The sequence below is a fragment of the Corylus avellana genome, chromosome ca4 (assembly GCF_901000735.1).
Source record: "Corylus avellana chromosome ca4, CavTom2PMs-1.0".
Taxonomy (NCBI): domain Eukaryota; kingdom Viridiplantae; phylum Streptophyta; class Magnoliopsida; order Fagales; family Betulaceae; genus Corylus; species Corylus avellana.
The window spans coordinates 3,996,248-4,015,124 of record NC_081544.1 but is presented as its reverse complement, the minus strand read 5'-3'; the positions used below and the strand labels follow the sequence as shown (position 1 = coordinate 4,015,124).

Genomic DNA, 18,877 nt, shown 5'->3' with positions numbered 1-18,877 from the left:
TAGCTAGGATGAAAACTTGTTATCTATCTCGAATGTAAGCTCTATTTGAGGGAGGTCTTGACATCAAGTTTGGGAGAGAATTGTTATTGCAAATTGTTGTGCATACACTTGTGAGGTTTGTGTCTGACGTTGAGAAAATATAAAGAATAAAAGTAGTTAATATATATAAGTGAACCCAAGCACATTAGCTTAGGCTTTTGGGCTAGAAGTGGTGTCATAATATGTATATTAATTTACTATTGTTTGACTCCTGGAGTACGCGCGCGTGACACTCTTGTGTGTAGAGGAGTTTGGTCAATACAAAAGAGACTCACAAGTAGGGGGAGATTTGTTATGATGCACTTGTGAGGTTTGTGTTCCACATTGAGAAAGTGTAAAGAATAAAAGTAGTTAATATACCTAAGTAGACCCAAGTCCATTAGCTTAAGTTTTTGGGCTAGAAGTAGTATCCTAATATATATATTAACTTACTTTTGTTTGATTCCTCTCTATTGAGTACCTTCTTGCAGATAAAATGGAAATTGACTTCAGTCTTCTTGTAGATAAAATGGAAAATCGACTTCAATATGCTTCGTCCTGACATAATAAACAAGACTAAATACAAAAGGTAGGGCACCGAGATTGTCACACCATATTATAAGAATAGTTGGCAAGGGAACATGAAGTTCCTTGAATAGCATGTGGAGCCAATAGAGTTCAATAGTGAGCATGGCCAAAGCTCTATATTCAGATTCGATGGAAGAACGAAACACAACAGGTTGCTTCTTTGCATACGAAGAGATCAAACATGAGCAAAAGAAAACACCAAATCTGGTTGTAGTCCGGCATCATCTAGATCTCTAGCCGAGTCAAAGTCACAGAAGACCACTAGACAATATGGCCCTTTTGAAAAGAGGAGACCATGATTGGGTGTACCCTTCAAATAGCAAAGAACTCACTTAGTGATTGTTACAGTACTAAGAAAGAAGACGAAAGAATAAGAAGTGGAGAAGAAGAACCAGAAGATTTTAATACCATATGTAATATCACGCTCCAAGTGATATGATATTGTCTGCTTTAGGCCTCAGCTTGCACAGTTTTATTATTGGGTTTACTCTCAAAAGGTCTCTTACTATTTAGAAAGCATATTCCATATAAACATATCATCTTTTTTACACCTAACTAGGGCCAGCTCAATGAATTTGGGACGTCACATTAGGTGTAGGGATGGGCAGATTAACCGGTTACCAATTACCGGCCGTGTACCGGTTTTGACCGAACCGATATTAACAGTAACTGATATACCGATATCCTTACCGGTAAAATTTTTTATACCAGTATGCTTATCGGTTCGGTTAGAAATTTCATATTGGTTAAACGTTTAACTGATATAAACCGTTAAGTAGGGATGCCAAAACAACGTAATTTTGGGATTATATATATACTTATGTAACCTTATCTTAATTTGGCTTTGGGTAGGTTTGATTTTTTTTTTTTTTAAGTGATGGCATTTGATGAGATTTCTTTGCCTTTAGTGAAAGCATTTTTCATTAACTAGTTTTGTTAGTCTAATTAGCATTCATTATGTTAATTAGTCCATTTGCTTTGGGAAAATGTATTTTATAATATAAAATAAAATTTAAAAAAAAAAAAAAAAAAAAAGTTGTGGTGGATCAATATAAAAAAACTTCAATTTTTAGCCCAAAAAGCAAATATTTGGGTCCTAACAAAAAGTATTTGGATTCTAAAATAACTCATTTTTAATAAGTTATTTTAGCCCAACAAAAAGTATTTGGGCTCTCAAAAGTAAAATAAATTCATTTTTAGCCCAACAAAATAAATCAATATAAAGCCCACAGTTAAACCGGTTTAATCGAACCGTTTAAGCGTGTACCGTTATAACCGATAATTTCGGTTAAAATTCTTATTGGTTCGGTATCGGTTAATAAATCATTTATCAAAAAATTATCTGTTAATAACCGATAAGAGTTAAAACCGGACCGTTTTAATCGATATCCAGGCCTAATTAGGTGTCATGAGTGTCTTGTGGTAACATTTTCTCCTTGATGACCATGATTCCTTTTTTTTCTTTTTAATCTTAGGGATAATTAATGTAACTTTATATGTTTTTTTGTTATCAATTTGACAGAAAATAAGACAGAGTTCATATATTTTTAAAAAATTTAAACTAAAATGACAAAAAAATTTAGTCTAAATTTAAAGAAATAACACAATCAATATAAGCAAAGCTGAATAAGAGAAACAATGGCAACAAACCAACTTCTAGACAATTGGTTATTAAAAGAGGTGTGGTACTTATAAATCAAACTGTACTTTCACTTCCGATCGTTGTGAAAGTGAAAGTAGTGTAAGAGGGACAGGGCACCTCCTGTTCCTATAAAATTGAAAATTTAAGGATGCTTTGACTAACAAGTAACGAAGTACACATGGATTTAATATCGCACGTGGTTTGTGAGGGTGCGTTGACCAACAAGAAAGAAAAAGAAAAAAAGAAAAAAAGAAAAAAAAGGAAGAGACTTATGGTTTGGATGTGTTGCTGCACCTGTAAGTCTGCAGTAACACATTGAACAACAACTACCAAGGAAAACAGCCGTTTTATGGATCCAATCTCTTTATGTGGCGTACAGTTTGTAGAATAATTCAAAAATAAATCATAAATACCAATATTTTTTCAACGTGAAACTCAACATTTTAACTATTAATTTTAATTATTTTATTTAAAATATTATTTATTTATTTACTTTTTCTATTCTTAAAAAAGAGAAATAATAATATTAGATTTTTTATTATTATCAAATTTACATTATTGAGCGGCATGTGAGTGCTCAATCACACCTGACAAGTGACAAGCCAGTTTCTGTGTCATTCTCCATCTCTCAAAGGCATACAACCCACGTCATTACCACATGCAACATCAGTAATTTTAGCCACGTGTGTCTCTTGATCATTTGATAAACACGTGTCATAAGTTGTCTCTAAGTCTCATATATTATTGAGTCGTGTTAATGTTTGGTTAATTGTTGAAGAATAATTTAGTGTACTCGCTCGTGAAGCTTATTAATTACCAGCAAGATTCTTAATCTCACGGATATTTATAGTTAGAGAACTAGCTACGAGCTTCAACTTTAGGAGGTGTGTATGACCATAATTTACCTAGGTTTCAATTTTCATAAAAACAAAATGTGTGTTTAGAAATTGTTTAATTACCGCTAATCTTAAAAGCTTAATTAGATAAGAACGAATGAAGGCTAGATAGATAGAATATTTAATTGAAATGAGAGTTAAATGACAGAGACAATTCAAACTTAAGCTCCTGTCCTGATACTATGTTGACATTGCAAACTTTTGAAAGATGATAACCTTAAACTAATACTTTTTAAAATTTAATGGTATGATTAGAAAAGTAATAGAAAAAAAAAAAAATTATGAGATCTACTTAGAAATTTGCACATGTGCCCAAAAAAACAAATGGCACGTTCACCAAATATCCGGCAGAGGATGCATAGTTCCCGCAGCCCCCACGAAAACATTAGTTACATTTTTCATTTGATTTCCCTCTTGGCTGCATTATCAACCGTACTTCAAACCCCATTTCCTGTTCTAACAACAATTCTTGTCGTCCGTCAGCATTGACTATATACTTCAGAATCGTCTTCAACTCCCCTGTTTTTACCAAGAAAACAATGTCTTCTTAACTTATATAACGCCCTCCACAGCCAAACCTTCAGGTTACAAGATTATATACGCAGGGCAGGGCAGAGCTAACAACCAGTGAAAATGGTGGTCGGCTCCGGGAATCATGCGAGTAGAATTTGTTTGCATTTGCTTCTTCTACTGCTTTTCTCTGTAAATGTAGCTTTCTCCGGCACGCTCGTCACCTCTTTACCAGGATTCGACGGCGACCTTCCGTTTAAACTCTATACAGGGTATGTTAGTACGACTTTGTTGTTTTTTGTGTTGGATTTTTTCTCGTGATTTTGCTTATTGGGTTGCTTTGATTTTCAGGTATGTCAATGTCAGCACCGGTAATGCTGAGATGTTTTACTATTTCATCGAGTCTGAGAGGAACCCCAAAAAGGACCCTGTTTTGCTCTGGTATAGTGGCGGCCCTGGTTGCTCTGCTTTCAACGGTCTTATTTATGAAAACGGTACCATTTCCATTCCTCATGCTATAAACTGAAAAATATGTTTGAGAAAGTGATATTTGAAAATGAACCCATTTGGAGTATTGGACCCTCAATATCATATAATCTGTGGACAGGACCCTCATAGGTATATTTGATGCATTTCATTTTCCAAGACCATGGGAATTTTGTTTTGTTTTGTTTTGTTTACCACCCGTCTCACGTTAGGAAAATAAATAATTCACATAGAGTGACTAGATTATAAGGACAATTATGAGTATTACGTCTTACAGTTTCTTATTTTTTAGACTAATATGATTAACATTTTTCTTGAATCGTTATGACATTCCTAAAAGTTGACTTTTAACCTTACACTTGTTTAAAGATTGAAATCTATAAGTAATTTTAAAAGGTTCTAAATTGGTCAATTTTTTTAAGCTGATAGTATAGATATGACTAATGCTTTTTTTTGTCGTTCCCGCTTACCTGAAGGTTGACTTGTTTAAAGATTGAAACTTGACCGGTAGGTTCACCAATAAGCATCAATCGAGCCAAATCAAACCCCCACCATAGGTCCATCCAGTAGATGCCATCTAATTTTATTTCATACCCTTTTCCGAAATACAACTCATTAATTATAAGGTGGGGTTTTCCTTTAATTTCCTAAAAACTAATGGATTTTTGGTTAAAAAAAAAAAAAAACAGGGGACTCACCATGTTAAAAATTTAAATAAACTATATACCAATAAAAATGGTGATAAATATTTCCTAATTATCTATTTTGAACTATACTTGCAGGTCCATTAGCTTTCAACATGTCAGGTTACGCAGGGGGTATACCACAAACATATTATTACAAGTACTCATGGACAAAGGTTCGTATACCACTATTTTTTTCTTTTTTCTTTTTTCTTTTTTTTTTTTTTGCAATTAATTGTATTTCCCCATGAGATCATTCCAAATAATTTTATGTTTTTATTTTTATTTTTTTGAATATTATTGAATAATGGTGGATAATTTCCCAGGCTGCTAGCATTTTATTTGTAGATGCACCTGCTGGCACTGGTTTCTCCTATGGTGGTGCTGGTGCGTTCCCTGCCACAGACTCAGGAACAGCAGCACAGGTTTATGAGTTCTTAAGGAATGTGAGTAACACTTTTACAGTCTTCCAAATTAAGAGAAACAATTTGAATATTAACTGTTCATTATGTCTCATATGGCTTTGATTAAATGGATATAATAATAATAATAATAATAATAATAATCTTATTGTTGTTGACAATATGTAATGGTGATAAAATACTTCTAGGTATTTTTCCGGATTCTCTGAAATTAAGTTGCCAGAATTTCAGTAAAGTTTGAATAGCCTAATTTAAAGAAATTCCGATCTATTTTCCCGAAAATAGATCTCTCACAAATAGAGGTCGACAGATTTACTGTTTATCACTTAGCGGCCGACAAACGACTTTACTGTTTCGACGTTGATTTGGTTTGGTAGGAAGTAGTTTTTTTTTTTTTTTTTTTTTGTCCCGATTTTTCAAGTGAAATTTGAATTTTATCTAGTAAGTTTTCCTATTATTTTGTCCAATTGATTTGTGGTTGTCCTTTCGGTCTATATTCCATGGATTTACTTTTTATTTCATTTATAAAACATATGTTTTACTCATTCAGTAATTAGAACTTGGAAGGAATTTGACAACTCTTAATATAAAAGCTTGTAGCCGACAACTAATCGACTTAATTGACTAACTGAGTAACCAAAAAAGTTGAAACTATTATCGACACCGACCCAAAAAAAAAAAAAAAAAAAAAAAAAATTCAAAATACACTCTCTAAACCATTATAATTTTATTCACTTATATTTTGAGTTGTAAATGCAGTGGTTGGTGGAAAACCCAGATTACCTGCTAAATGAATTATTTATCGGGGCTGATTCTTATTCAGGCATATCCGCTCCAATTGTTGTTAAACAAATAATTGATGGTAATTTTATGATCTTGCTCTTAGAAATAAAATTTTTCCATACTTTAATTGCAACCAAATTCAAAAAAGATGTGACTCATAAGTTTTTGGAACTTGTTTGGCTAAAAATATTTCAGATAATGATGCTGGAGTTACCCCACGCCTGAATCTCAAGGTACATATATGCTTAAATATTAATGTACAGTTAATTCAATACATTTACGCCATGGTTTTTGTGATTATGACTTGAAAAACTCTTTGTTTGAAATGATTTCAGGGATATATTCTTGGGTGCCCTCGAACTGATACGGATATTAATGAAAATTCCAAGATTATATATTCTCATCGCATGGGGCTTGTATCAGATGAACTCTATGAGGTAATTCCAATCTACATTTGTAAAATTTTCCAGTTTTTAATCTAAATATATATACTACTAAGGGGTGGCAATTTATATTCGTGTGTCGGATTCGGGTTGTGTCGAAATATATGTATAACACTATATAGGTCAATTATAACACAACCAATTTAACTAAACGGTTTAAACCCCTTTAACCTGAACAGGCTAATTTTGTGTTGGGTTTGCGTCGAGTTCGTGGGTCGTGTAAAAAATTGACAACTCTAAATGTTGCGTATCAAGCTTGAGTCGTGTTGAAACATGTGTATGAGACTCTAATTTCTTATTCATGAGTTCGTATCCAATTCCCAGGTCTGGCCCTTCATTCTCCTTTTAGGGGATCGAGTTCTATTATCCTTGTAAAGTTTGTGATGGTGAAACTTGAAATGGTGTGTGGTTTTGCAGGCAACAAAAGAAGCATGTAATGGGAGTTATAGCAGTGTTACTACATCACAATCAGAATGCTATGAAAATCTTAAAATACTCCAGCATGTAAGCTAGAGAGTAGTTGATTCTTTTCAATACAAGTTATTTACAAAGGATTTTAGAAATATAGAAGAGTACTGACAGTGGATGATTCCCTCTAACTTAATTTTAGTGCACCAAGGATATAAACAAAAATCATATTCTGGAGCCCAAGTGCACCTGGACATCCCCAGAACCATATGGAGAATCGGTTCGAAGAGCTCTTGAAGAAGAAGCTGATGGCTTAGCCCTGTCTTCCGAAGACCCTGATTTTTTTTGCCATGTAAATCTCTCTCTCTCTCTCTCTCTCTCTCTCCCTCTCCCTCCAAAGTTTATAATGAATTTGACCCACTTTTGCAGACCTTTGGTTATTCACTCTCTTACTTGTGGGCTAATGATCCAACCGTCCGAAGTGCTCTTAATATCCGAGAGGTAATCATTTAATTAACACTTTAACATTCTTTTTTACGAGTGGAATCAAACTCTATTTTAATGGGTGAGTCCAAACATATGGAATATTTAATTGAAATGTGATGAATTGACAAAGACCGAGTATCACCACCTGTCATAAAAGTTTAACCTGATAGAAAAATGTAAATATAATCATTTAATCAATACTTTAACACTTACGTATCCTTGTGACTGCAATCAGGGAACGGTACAAGACTGGAAGAGATGCAACAAGAGCATATCATTCACATCTGATGTCTCTAGTGTCATTGATTATCATCAAAATCTTAGCACCAAGGGGTTGCAAGTTCTAATATTCAAGTATGTTGCTCAAAACTATCACTCCAATAATCTTTTTCCCATTTTTCTCTTTCAACTGGAGACAGAACCGAGCGGCGGCGGGGTCATGGCCTTCCAGTTTAACCCCCGAATGAGAAATCTTGGTTCTGTCTCTGCTTTTGATTCATTAATCGGATTTGAAACTCTAAACATGCATATTAACTACCATTAAATTTTAAGTCTTTCGTATATAAGTATTGATAATTGAAGATTATGGTTTTTTTCATATAAAGTTTTTTCAAATTTTACTAAACAATAAGATTTTGATCTTCTTTTTCTCACAGTGGTGACCATGATTTAATAATCCCAAATATTGGTACGCAACAATGGATCAAGGTGCTAAATTTAACTATAGTTAATGATTGGCATTCGTGGTTAGTGGATGGTCAAGTTGCAGGGTCAGTACTTAACCTTCTGATCTATCATGATCTAGCTTTTTCATATTATAAATGCTCACAGATTGATAATTGTTTCTTTTTTTTTTTTGAATGTAGATACACAATTAAATATTCAAGTAATGGATACCGCTTGACCTATGCAACAATAAAGGTAAGATGCAAAAATAGAACAAAATAATAATAATAATAATAATCTCCTACAATTTTTTTTTTTTTTTTGGATCGCTGACAGAGTTTTTATAAAATTTATCTGTCTGAACAAGTAAACGGGCTATCCGAAATATGTTTAGACAGATAAGCCTTATAAGAACTCTTTCATATTTACTGTAACCCTAATGCATTTGTTGTTTGTACAGGGAGCGGGTCACTCGCCTCAAGAGTACAAGCGTAGGGAAGGTTTCAACATGTTCAATAGGTTTATCCACTATTATCCACTCTGATTAACACTGGCGGATCCAAGATTTACATGTGGTTTTACTCTCCTATGCAAAATTTTATTCATCTTGTAACTTAAATTACGAATAATACTTTGCTCTTTCGCCATTTATATTTATTACCTTTTAATATTCTTAATTTATGGTAACATTGAATGTTGGTAGATAAGATTAATAATACTAAGAAAACAAAAATCTCATTAAATTTGAAAAGAGAACACATTCATTTCATTCTTTTTCAAGCATCTTTTAATTATCCCCATAGTCATGAGAAGTTCATAAAATTAACAAAAGTGCAAACTTCTATACCCACAATGCAGCATTTTGGCCACAGCAAGAAAAAGCTCTAGTTGGGGAAAAAGAAAAGTATCATCATTTTATAAAATTTAGGGAGCAATCTTGTTAAAGCAATAGCAACAATTTTTATTACTATTTTAAAAAAAATAAATTCTTAAATTTAGAGAACTAAAGTTTTTTTTTTTTTGCTTTCTTATTCAAATAAAATCTACAATAACTACCATTATTCTTTTCCTATACCATTTACATATTATTTCAAATAAATGTTAGAAAAAGAGAGACGCAATAGAAAAAATTAAACAGCCCCTAAACCACCATAACATGACAGGTAAACAAAAAATAAAATGCAATGCATCAAATGAATGACACGAGTCTATGGTTTCTTGGTACGAAGACCAAGAAAATAGATCGCCAAAAAAAGGTGGTTATATATGGTGTGTCAAAGAAGGCACAACCAAAAGGGTTAGAGAGGAGCACAGAACTGAAAAAGTTCCACAAACATCCCCAAACCAGATATAATAAAAAAATCAAATCTAAAGATTTCAAGAAGGGTGCGGATTCGAGGCTAGGAGCAGCTGGTAAAGGCGGTGAACTGACAATTTACAGTAGAGGAAGGGACGATGTAGTTATTGGATAAAGATAAAACGCCAAAAGCGTTGGATAATGTCTCTGAAGAGGCGGATAGGGCCTCCGAAGAGACGGTATGGGCCTTAGAAGAGGCGAGAAGGGGAAGGGGAGAAAGGGAGAGGGGATGCGAGGGGAAGGAGGAGGAAGGAGCCGAAACTCCCTCCTCCCATGACAATCGGTTGGCTAGAGGTTTCTTCATAGAGAAAACGAAAGAAGAGGTGGTTTAGTTAGAAAAAAAAGGGTACACATTTGGTTTCTTTTATTTTTCTTGGTTTATGGAACACCAAAGAAGACTATTGCAAAGATTTTTTAAGAATTTTTCCTACATTTAAGAAAATAAAATAAAAGTTAGAAAATTTGTTACTAGTGCTCTTGAAAGTTTGGGAAAAATAAAAGGGTCTTACATCGCCTTCTTTTTTAATAAATTTTGAGAAGACTATTAAGGGTGATTTGGTGGTTTTGCAAAAGAGTTAGTCAAAGTTTTTTCATGTTTTAGGGAATTATTTACAACGATTTAAAATGTTAGGTGTATATCTTAAATTCGGGTGATTTTAAGGGGTGGAATGTAATTTTTTTTTTTTAAAAAAAATAGACATGCAGACAATTTTTATAAATTTATATTTTATAATTAAAATTTCATTTTGTTGCATCTGTCGTGTACATAATCTCACATCATTTAATTTTTTTTTTTAAAAAAAATCTCACATGATTTAAAATTTATAGATAATATGATAACATATTCATCACGTAAAATAATATACACAGTTAGATCTATAAAATAAAATCTAAACAATGAAATAACTCATTTTTATTTTACTTGTAATGGCTCCGAGTGTTTGATGGATCCCTTGTGCAATCATTATCATTGTTATTTCTTTGATTTTATAACATATTATGTTTCTTTTTTCTTTTTTTTTTTTCTTTTTTTAAAGAGTTCCTTATAAACTAAGGACCAAAATCGTCATTTTCTAAAAAAATTTCGTTTAAGTTATTCTGTTCAAAATCGTTTAAATCTGATGTGGCACTAATTTTTTTAATTTTTAATTTTTTTAAAAAAAGGTAGGAGAGCCATCTCAATTAGTCAATACCCTTTTAAAAAATGGGCTGCAGCCCAACTGTTGGGACTTGGGAGTGTCTGGCGCTGCTGTTGGGCTAGCTTGCCCTCCCGCTGTGGGGTAGCCTTCCCTCTCTCTTGTGGGTCCTCTTTTGTTTTCGGTTATTTTTTTAATTTATATATATATATATATATATTTTAATTGTTAATGTTCCAACTACCCGTCCATTATAACCATGACTCCCTGTCACAGGAACCACTTTTCAAACATGGAGGATCTTTAATATTAGTGACAGCCAATAGCTGTCCATAACTGCTTAAAACTTAAAAAATAAAAAAGCGAGCAAATAGGCACGTGGTCCTATTAAAATAATTAATTGAATCAGAATAACAGCTGAGTTGGAGTTCAGACAATCTGACCAATACAAGAGAAGGGAAGATTGCTAGGAAAAAACCAACAACAAATACCCAAAAACGAATTTGAAAGGAAGATAGTTATCCAATTATGTAGCCCAAAGACCAAAAGAAAATTAATATATTTTTACTATATAAATTAGACTAATATTATATACCTCATTTTTATCCATCAGATAATAAGCAGCAATTTTAATTTTTAATTTTTTAATAATAACTAATCTAAAAATTGATTGAAACTACCATATCTGTATTGTTAGGTTATTGTTAGCTCTCTGGTATAATTGAGATTGGCATTTGTTCACGTGACGGGTTTTGCCTAATCTCGATACTTCTTTTCAGATTTTTGTAAATTGTTAGAGAGCTTTTGTTAAAACACATGTTTTAAGTTGTTTGTCCACTTTTTTGAAAGGTGAGTTGCATAAGAACTCTCTTATAATTTGCACCGTAAATTAGTATTGAAGATTCAGCTTCGTTTTTTCCTACCCATAAGGCTTTCTTTAGTGTGATATATTTGACGTTTTTTTTTTGTTAATGTTTAAGATTGATACCCATTTTGTTTAATTACCTCTGCTTTAAACCCCAAACTTCCCCTTGTTTCTTTGGTGAGCACAAGCCTCAACTGAACAGCAACGCAAAGAATTCAAATCTCACAGGTGGGAGAGATGATGCATGGAAGGTGTGATGACTTTCTGCTTTTGTGGTAGCTGCTGCTGGAGGACAAGATTTGTATAATAATTTCAAACATCACACGATTCACACCAAAGAGATAGAGTGAGATTCAATCAAAAACAAAAATAAAAAATGAGATGCCTTGAGGCACGTACGCACCTTACTTTCATATCCTCCAAATCGTAAATGAATGAGAGTATGTTTGAGAAATAAAACTTATAAGTTAAAAAGCGTTTTTTTGGCAAAAGTTTTATTTTTAAGTTTTTGTCGTTTTCTATTTTTTGGTTTTTTGGATACTTTTTTTCTTCAAACAGACTTTTTAAGTGTTAAACGTACTTTTTCGTCCTTCAAATGCTCACCCAAACAGACCTGAAAGTAAAATTGTTCACTTGGTTCATGCATGTAGCTTGAGCTTGTAACAATTATATCTTTATGGTTTTAAAATGAACTTATAATATTTTGTAGTGTAACCAAATCATCCCTCTTATTATAAATTCCTGACAATTTTAGTTATCATAAAGTTATAAATATATTTAAAGAAGAAGGAAGAAAAAAAAAAAAAAAATTGGTTTAGGGTAGGTTGCTTACCTAATTGGGTTGGTCACCTCGTAATTGTATTTTGTATGGAGTCAAAGTATGACCTTGTAATAATTGGGTTTCAAAATGAAGTAATTAATTTCATAAGTAATTAATACATGTGGTATGCTTATGTTTTGTTACATAAGCATACCACATGTATTAATTACTTCATTTTGAAACCACATATTATTACAAGGTCATACTATATGTATATGGACCAATTTAACAATTTTTCAATCCATTAATCTTTTTTTTTTTTTTTGATTATTGAAGGAGGTTACATCAACTTTCTTTTGATGAATATTGAAAGGTGGATAAAATAAATTATGATATATATATATATATATATATATATATGAATTTCTCTTGTCGTTTTTTTTGTTTGTCTTGACTCTTGTCTTGTCTGCAAGATTTCTCCTTTCTTTCGTTGACCAAAAAAAAAAAAAGAAAAAAGAAAAGAAAATAAAAAAAGGAACGCTCCATTCATCATTCTCAAGCTTCCCTTCTTCTACTGATCTGCTGGCTGCTGAAGAAAGTTCGATGAGCTACAAGCCATCAGCACTGTGTTTGAGCTCTTTGAATGTTCAGTAAAGTGCACTGAAATACAGATGAATTATCCAAACCCCTGTGTACCTAACCGTCGTTTTTCAAAAGGTCTTTGCCACGTGCCCTAATTACTCCATTAATTACTATCATATAAAACCTTTTCACTTTCTTTTAAATCATATATACTCCCCATACGTATTTTCCCATCAGACATTTTTCTCAACAAAAAGGGTTTGAGAAAAATGCAGAAAGTTTTGTTGAATCCAAGCAATATTGTTCATATGATGTGGTTCAGTCTACTTCTTCTCTTATTGGGTTTCTCCGGCATTGAGGCCAATCGGACCATCGTTGAATATGTGCCGGGATATCCCGGCAAGCTCCCCTTCAAACTTGAAACTGGGTAATCCTTTTTTTTTTTTTTTTTTTTGTGTGTGTGTGTATTAATTCTTCCATTGAATTAACATGTATAGTATATTTATGGGTTTTTGTAATTAGATACATTGGAGTAGGCGAAACTGATGAGGTGCAGCTGTTTTACTACTTCATTGAATCCGAGAGGAACCCTGTTGAAGACCCTCTTGTCCTTTGGCTCACCGGAGGCCCCGGTTGTTCCGGCTTCTCTGCACTTGCTTTTGAAATCGGTAAATTTGTTTATTATTATTTTTGCTTTTGAAGTTTGGCAGGTAAAAATAAAATAAAGGGAGGGAAAAAAAAAGGGGAAAACATGGGCCCCATGGGCTTTCATGCCCAAGGAGAATCCAACATTCTTCTTTTGTGGCCCTTTCTTACTTAACCCAAAGTGACTCTTGTTATGTCATTCATAAGGAGCGATTGAGATCCAAAGTTAATGTGAGAGAATCTATATAAGATTTAAAAGAGCGAAACTCAAGCTCGTGCCCTTTGTTTGGTAATAATTTTAAAATAATTTTCTATTTTTAAAAATAAAAACACACTTTTCTTAAATTATTAGCACACAATTTAACACATAATACTTATTTATTATAAATCTTACTAAAAAAGTATTTATCTCTTTTATATCACATCAAAAATACCTTTTCAATCCAAAACTAAAACATAATTTTGAACATTATTAACAAACATAGTCGAGTTCGGACTTCTTGGGTTTCTGGCCCACAACTAGCAGTATTAGGAGCTTGGGCTTCCTATATGTACTTGGCCCATGGGTGATCAAATAAAGGTTAAAGCTTTTTTTTTTTTTTTTAAAGAATATATAAATATATTAATTCAAAAAAAGGTATGGGTTTTCTTCCCTTCTCTGTTTTTTAAGGTCTATAAAATAAAATAAAAATAAAAAATAAAATTTGCAATTTGATTTATTTGCAAATATTATTTGATTTATAATATTGTCCTTATTATATTTATTGAGAATAAGATTTTAATTAGCTGTATGACATTAATTTTCTTGACAAAGATTGTAGTCAACGAGTTATACTATGTTAAATTACTAATTATTCCAAAAACTTAAGTTGATAGGAAGAGATAATTTTAATTACTTAATCAACACTTTAACACGAGTGATACTAGGCGGCCTACCAGGATCCTACCAGCGTCCAACTCCTTTTCAGTTTTTTTTTTTAAATAGGGCTGATGTGGCGTGGCCGAGGCACTGGTAGGACACTGGTAGGCCAAAAAGAATTAATTCACTCCCCTCTTAATCAACACTTTAACACTTTCTTTCAAACTCTCTTTTAATAGTTGAGGCTCAACACGTGAAAATATTTATTTTAAATGAAAGTTGAGATTTGATGAAGTCGAATATCGATCTTTAGTTGATAGAAAGATACAATTTTAATAACTTAAATCACTGTAACATACTCTTACTCTTGGTGCAGGTCCATTGACTTTTGACTATGCATCTTACAATGGGTCTTTGCCATCTGTCACTCTGAACCCATACTCATGGACCAAGGTGCATAACTTCATGGATATCATGGACCTTTGCTGGATTACCCATCAAAATTTTATGTTCAATTAATGGTGTATTTTTGTTTTTTTTTCTTCTAATTTTGTTTTGATTCCAAACTCAATATGCAATTAATTAATCAGGTGGCCAGCATTATCTTTATTGATGCACCAGTTGGAGCTGGATTTTCATATGCAAAAAGCTCAGAGGGTTATTACACCTCGGACACAAAATCAGCAGTCCAGACATATACTTTTCTAAGGAAGGTAAGAGTAGAGAAAGTGGATATTTATTAAAATGTTAATTTATCTGTTTTAATACCATGTTAAATTAATCATTAGATATTATAAAAAAATTAAGCTAATAAGAATAGTTGATTTAATCATTTAATTAATATTCTAATGTAAAGTGATTGTTAACAGTGGTTGCTCAATCACCAAAATTTTCTTGGAAATCAACTATATATTGGTGGTGATTCATATTCCGGCATCATTGTTCCTATGCTCGTTCAAAATATACTGAAAGGTATAGAAAATTTTTTGCAGATATCTTATTTCTTTGTTCAAAAACAAACATTTGTGATTTAGTAAAGTTTGATTAATTATAAGCTTAATTATCTTTTGGTTTATGCTATCATACAGGTCTGGAAGATGGGCTTAGGCCAAAAATGGAACTTCAAGTAGGTGATCTAATTATATAGAGAAATGTTAGACACTATAATTTTATTCAACGTTCATTCAATAAAGCTGACATGGCACTCTCAACTAACTATTGCTATTAGAAAAAAAAAAACTAACTATTTGGATTAATAATTGTTAAATAAATAAATAAATCTAATGGTTGATTTAGAGTGTCATGTTAACATTGTTGGATATATATAATTGTAATCCTTTTTATCTTATTTTAGTAATTAGCCGCATTTTTCAAAACATATCTAAAATAAAGGGAAAAACGCGTTAATTTAGCGGTGTTTTTCTTTGTTATTTTAGCATGAAAACACTATTATTGTATTTAGGGGTGTTTTTAAAATGCTGTTAAAGAAAAAAAAAAAAAAAAAAAAAAACTATTTCTTAGAGAATGATGTTACACACACTCTCACTTCTTCACACTCATTTCTCTACACTCATAGATGGTTTTTAAAAACACAATTAGATTAAAATCCAGTAAAGATCCATCAGAAATCTAATGACGGTTTTAAAAGTCACTTATGGATGCGAGGTGTTGGGTCTAAAAAAGTATAAGTGTATGTAGCATTACTCAAATGTCGGTGGAAAAATGCGAGCAAATTTTTGTTGGTTTTTTATTTTATAACTTCCATTAAAACCCTGATTTAATGTAGTGTTGCTTTGTGATGGTACCAAGAAGATGAGACCCAAAAAAACAAAGGATTTTATATTTGAAAATTTAGAATTTATATTTTTCATCATTTTGTGTTTTTGGCAATCACTAATATAAAGAAGCATTATGAATGTTTTTGAATTGTAACAGGGATACTTGCTAGGGAATCCAGTGACAGATTCTTACACTGATGTAAACTTCAGGATCCCATATGTGCACAGAGTGAACCTTATCTCAGATGAACTCTATGAGGTGATTTAACATATATATGTACATAGATCAGGCATCATGATTGCATTTGCTTTACTTTCGGTGTCATGTCCCCATAGCATGCATCCTAAACTTTTAAGTTCCAATGATGCGCTAATTGAGTTGAGTCGGGCTATATAGCTCAATCAGACTTGAGGGAGTACGTGCGGTTTTTATCGTCTAGGCCTCTCTTATGCAGCTCTCAGTGGATAAGCACTACAATGGTCACACGTCACTCACACCTAGATATAATAGTTATAATTGATCTCTCCCATCTACCTTTTTGAATAAAAAAAATAAAAAAGTTAAATCAATACATAGGCAAGCCTTCTTACAAGCATATGCACATTCTTTCTTTCCAATTTAGTTCTCTGGTTAGTGTAAAAGATATTGTTATATAAATGATTATAATCCGTATAAAATACTTATTGTAATCAGGTTAAGCAAATCATTTATCATACTTATTTTTATCTTTACTTACCACACAATTCCCCTTTAAATATAAATAATTTGTAATGTAAATATTATTAAGGAATAAGAACATAATGTAGCCCTATCAAGCTCTTCCTTAATCGTAGATGTACGTGTCTAACACCGAACTACCCAAAAATCTTTGTTCTCATTTAATTTTCGTTATTTCCTCTGCTATTTTCTTGATTTTTCATATCATTATGAATTTCTTCAGATATTACTCTAAAACTTCGAATGTGTGTTCTTTTCCAGAATGCCAAATTGTATTGCTCTGGCGATTATGTCAATGTAAATATTAACAACACACTATGTGTGACAGCTCTTCAAGCAATCAAAGAGGTTACAAGATTACTACTTTTGGTTTTGCTGATGAATTTTGTCTTTTGAAATCTCAAGGGCTTTGAAATTTAATTTCCATTTAATTTTACAGTGCCTTCTACAAATAAACCTTGCACAAATTTTGGAGCCTCAATGTGCCTTTGCATCCGGAAAACCAAAGGAGATTGAATGGGATTTGAGAGTTCAGGATTCAAAAACCATGAATTACCTCCTCTCACAAACTCAACTTCCAGAATTGCAGTGTCGGGTAAACCTACGTCCTCTTTCTACAAAATGAGTAATGCTAGAAATTACATTTTTATTAACATGGCAGTCTCAACGAGCCCGTTGAGACTGCCACGTCAATATTATGAAATATTTATGGGATAAAAATATTGTATATAAACATTACTCTACCTAACTATGGTTATAAATGTTTGCTACATTACATATTCTTGAAATATTGTACAAAAATTCAGGAATTTGATTGATTTATTCTCTATAGGGCTTTACTTATGTGCTCGCTTATAAGTGGTTGAATGATGACAGAGTCCGGAATGCTCTTGGAGTTCGAGAGGTATTGCAAGTTGTAAGAGTGGTTTCACTTTGATTGAAAGAATATACTGTATAAATCTTGATTTTATTTTATTGCATCTATCAGGGAACCGTAGAAACATGGAAAAGGTGCCCTAAAACTTTTTCGACTTACACAGAAGACGTCACAAGTAGTGTCGCGTATCAAAAGAATCTCACGGAGACGGGGCTCCGAGCTCTGATATACAGGTTCTACTCCCCTCATAAAACTTGCTTAATTACCTTCATTGATTAACTAAAAAAAAAAAAAAAAGAGGGTACTTATATAGTAAGTCAAAAATTTATTTATTTATTTATTAAATATTCTTCCCTTTGCAGTGGTGATCATGACATTTCTGTGCCCTATGTTGCTACACTTGCATGGATAAGAGCTCTTGATGTGGATGTTTTTGATGAATGGCGTCCATGGTTCGTTGAAGGTCAAATTGCAGGGTGAGTAGTTTTAGGATTTGCATTAATTCAAGAGAATTAGTGTCTTAAATTATTTATATCTCACTTAATTAAACTCCTTTGCAGATACCAAGTGAAGTACATGAATGATAACTACCGCTTGACTTACGTGACTGTAAAGGCAAGAAATCAAAGAGAGAATAAATACCATAATTAATTATTTTTATCATGTTCTTCACAAGATTAAAATGAAATTACAATTAATTAATATACCATAATTATTTATACAGGGAGCAGGTCACACGGCCCCAGAGTACAAGCACAAGGAAACCCTTGCCATGGTTGATAGATTTTTTGCTCGTTATCCTATCTAATTCACTGTGTTCAAGGCAGAAGCTATTGAGTATTTTCAATTCTATTCTTGTCTGGAGAAATATTTTGAATAAAAATCTTCTTGTGCTCTATTAATGTAGTCAATAGCTAGGAAAAATTAATGTGAACACTTTTATGCTTCAATATCATTCTTTTTTCAAAAGCGCACTTGGTCGCATCCAAACAAAATGCCATAGATTACCCACGTCAGAAAATAGAGTTTTTATCTATAAAAAAAAAAAAGAAGATAAAAATAACTTTTTTAAATGAAAAAAACCTTGTTTTCAAGCTTCTCCAAAATTGTTTGAAAGCAAAGAAAGTTAAAAAAAAAAAAAAAAAAAAAAAAAAGGTGTGTTGTAAGTTTTGTTCTGCCAAACGGACTCAATTTTTATTGACATGATTTTTTTATGTACTAAAAGCCCGTTGAAGCTTTGTAACGCAATTCCAAACAAACTTTTAGAGC

General features: G+C 32.4%; 2 protein-coding genes across 2 annotated transcripts; both read left to right on the top strand.

Annotated features, from left to right (window-relative positions):
- Positions 1–3,652: 3,652 nt before the first annotated feature.
- LOC132179037 (serine carboxypeptidase-like 18) lies at positions 3,653–8,724 on the top strand. The gene is made up of 14 exons (XM_059591655.1): positions 3,653–3,926; positions 4,006–4,148; positions 4,923–4,999; positions 5,150–5,269; positions 6,005–6,107; positions 6,224–6,261; positions 6,364–6,465; positions 6,889–6,975; positions 7,082–7,231; positions 7,309–7,380; positions 7,601–7,719; positions 8,022–8,135; positions 8,232–8,286; positions 8,492–8,724. The coding sequence occupies exons 1-14, from the start codon at positions 3,778–3,780 to the stop codon at positions 8,573–8,575; spliced, it is 1,413 nt and encodes a 470-aa protein (XP_059447638.1). The 5' UTR covers positions 3,653–3,777; the 3' UTR covers positions 8,576–8,724.
- Positions 8,725–12,956: 4,232 nt separating this feature from the next.
- LOC132179036 (serine carboxypeptidase-like 13) lies at positions 12,957–18,551 on the top strand. The gene is made up of 14 exons (XM_059591654.1): positions 12,957–13,158; positions 13,254–13,399; positions 14,612–14,688; positions 14,826–14,948; positions 15,105–15,207; positions 15,324–15,361; positions 16,171–16,272; positions 16,993–17,079; positions 17,171–17,326; positions 17,564–17,635; positions 17,720–17,841; positions 17,971–18,084; positions 18,169–18,223; positions 18,333–18,551. The coding sequence occupies exons 1-14, from the start codon at positions 13,001–13,003 to the stop codon at positions 18,414–18,416; spliced, it is 1,437 nt and encodes a 478-aa protein (XP_059447637.1). The 5' UTR covers positions 12,957–13,000; the 3' UTR covers positions 18,417–18,551.
- The last annotated feature ends 326 nt before the right edge of the window (positions 18,552–18,877 follow it).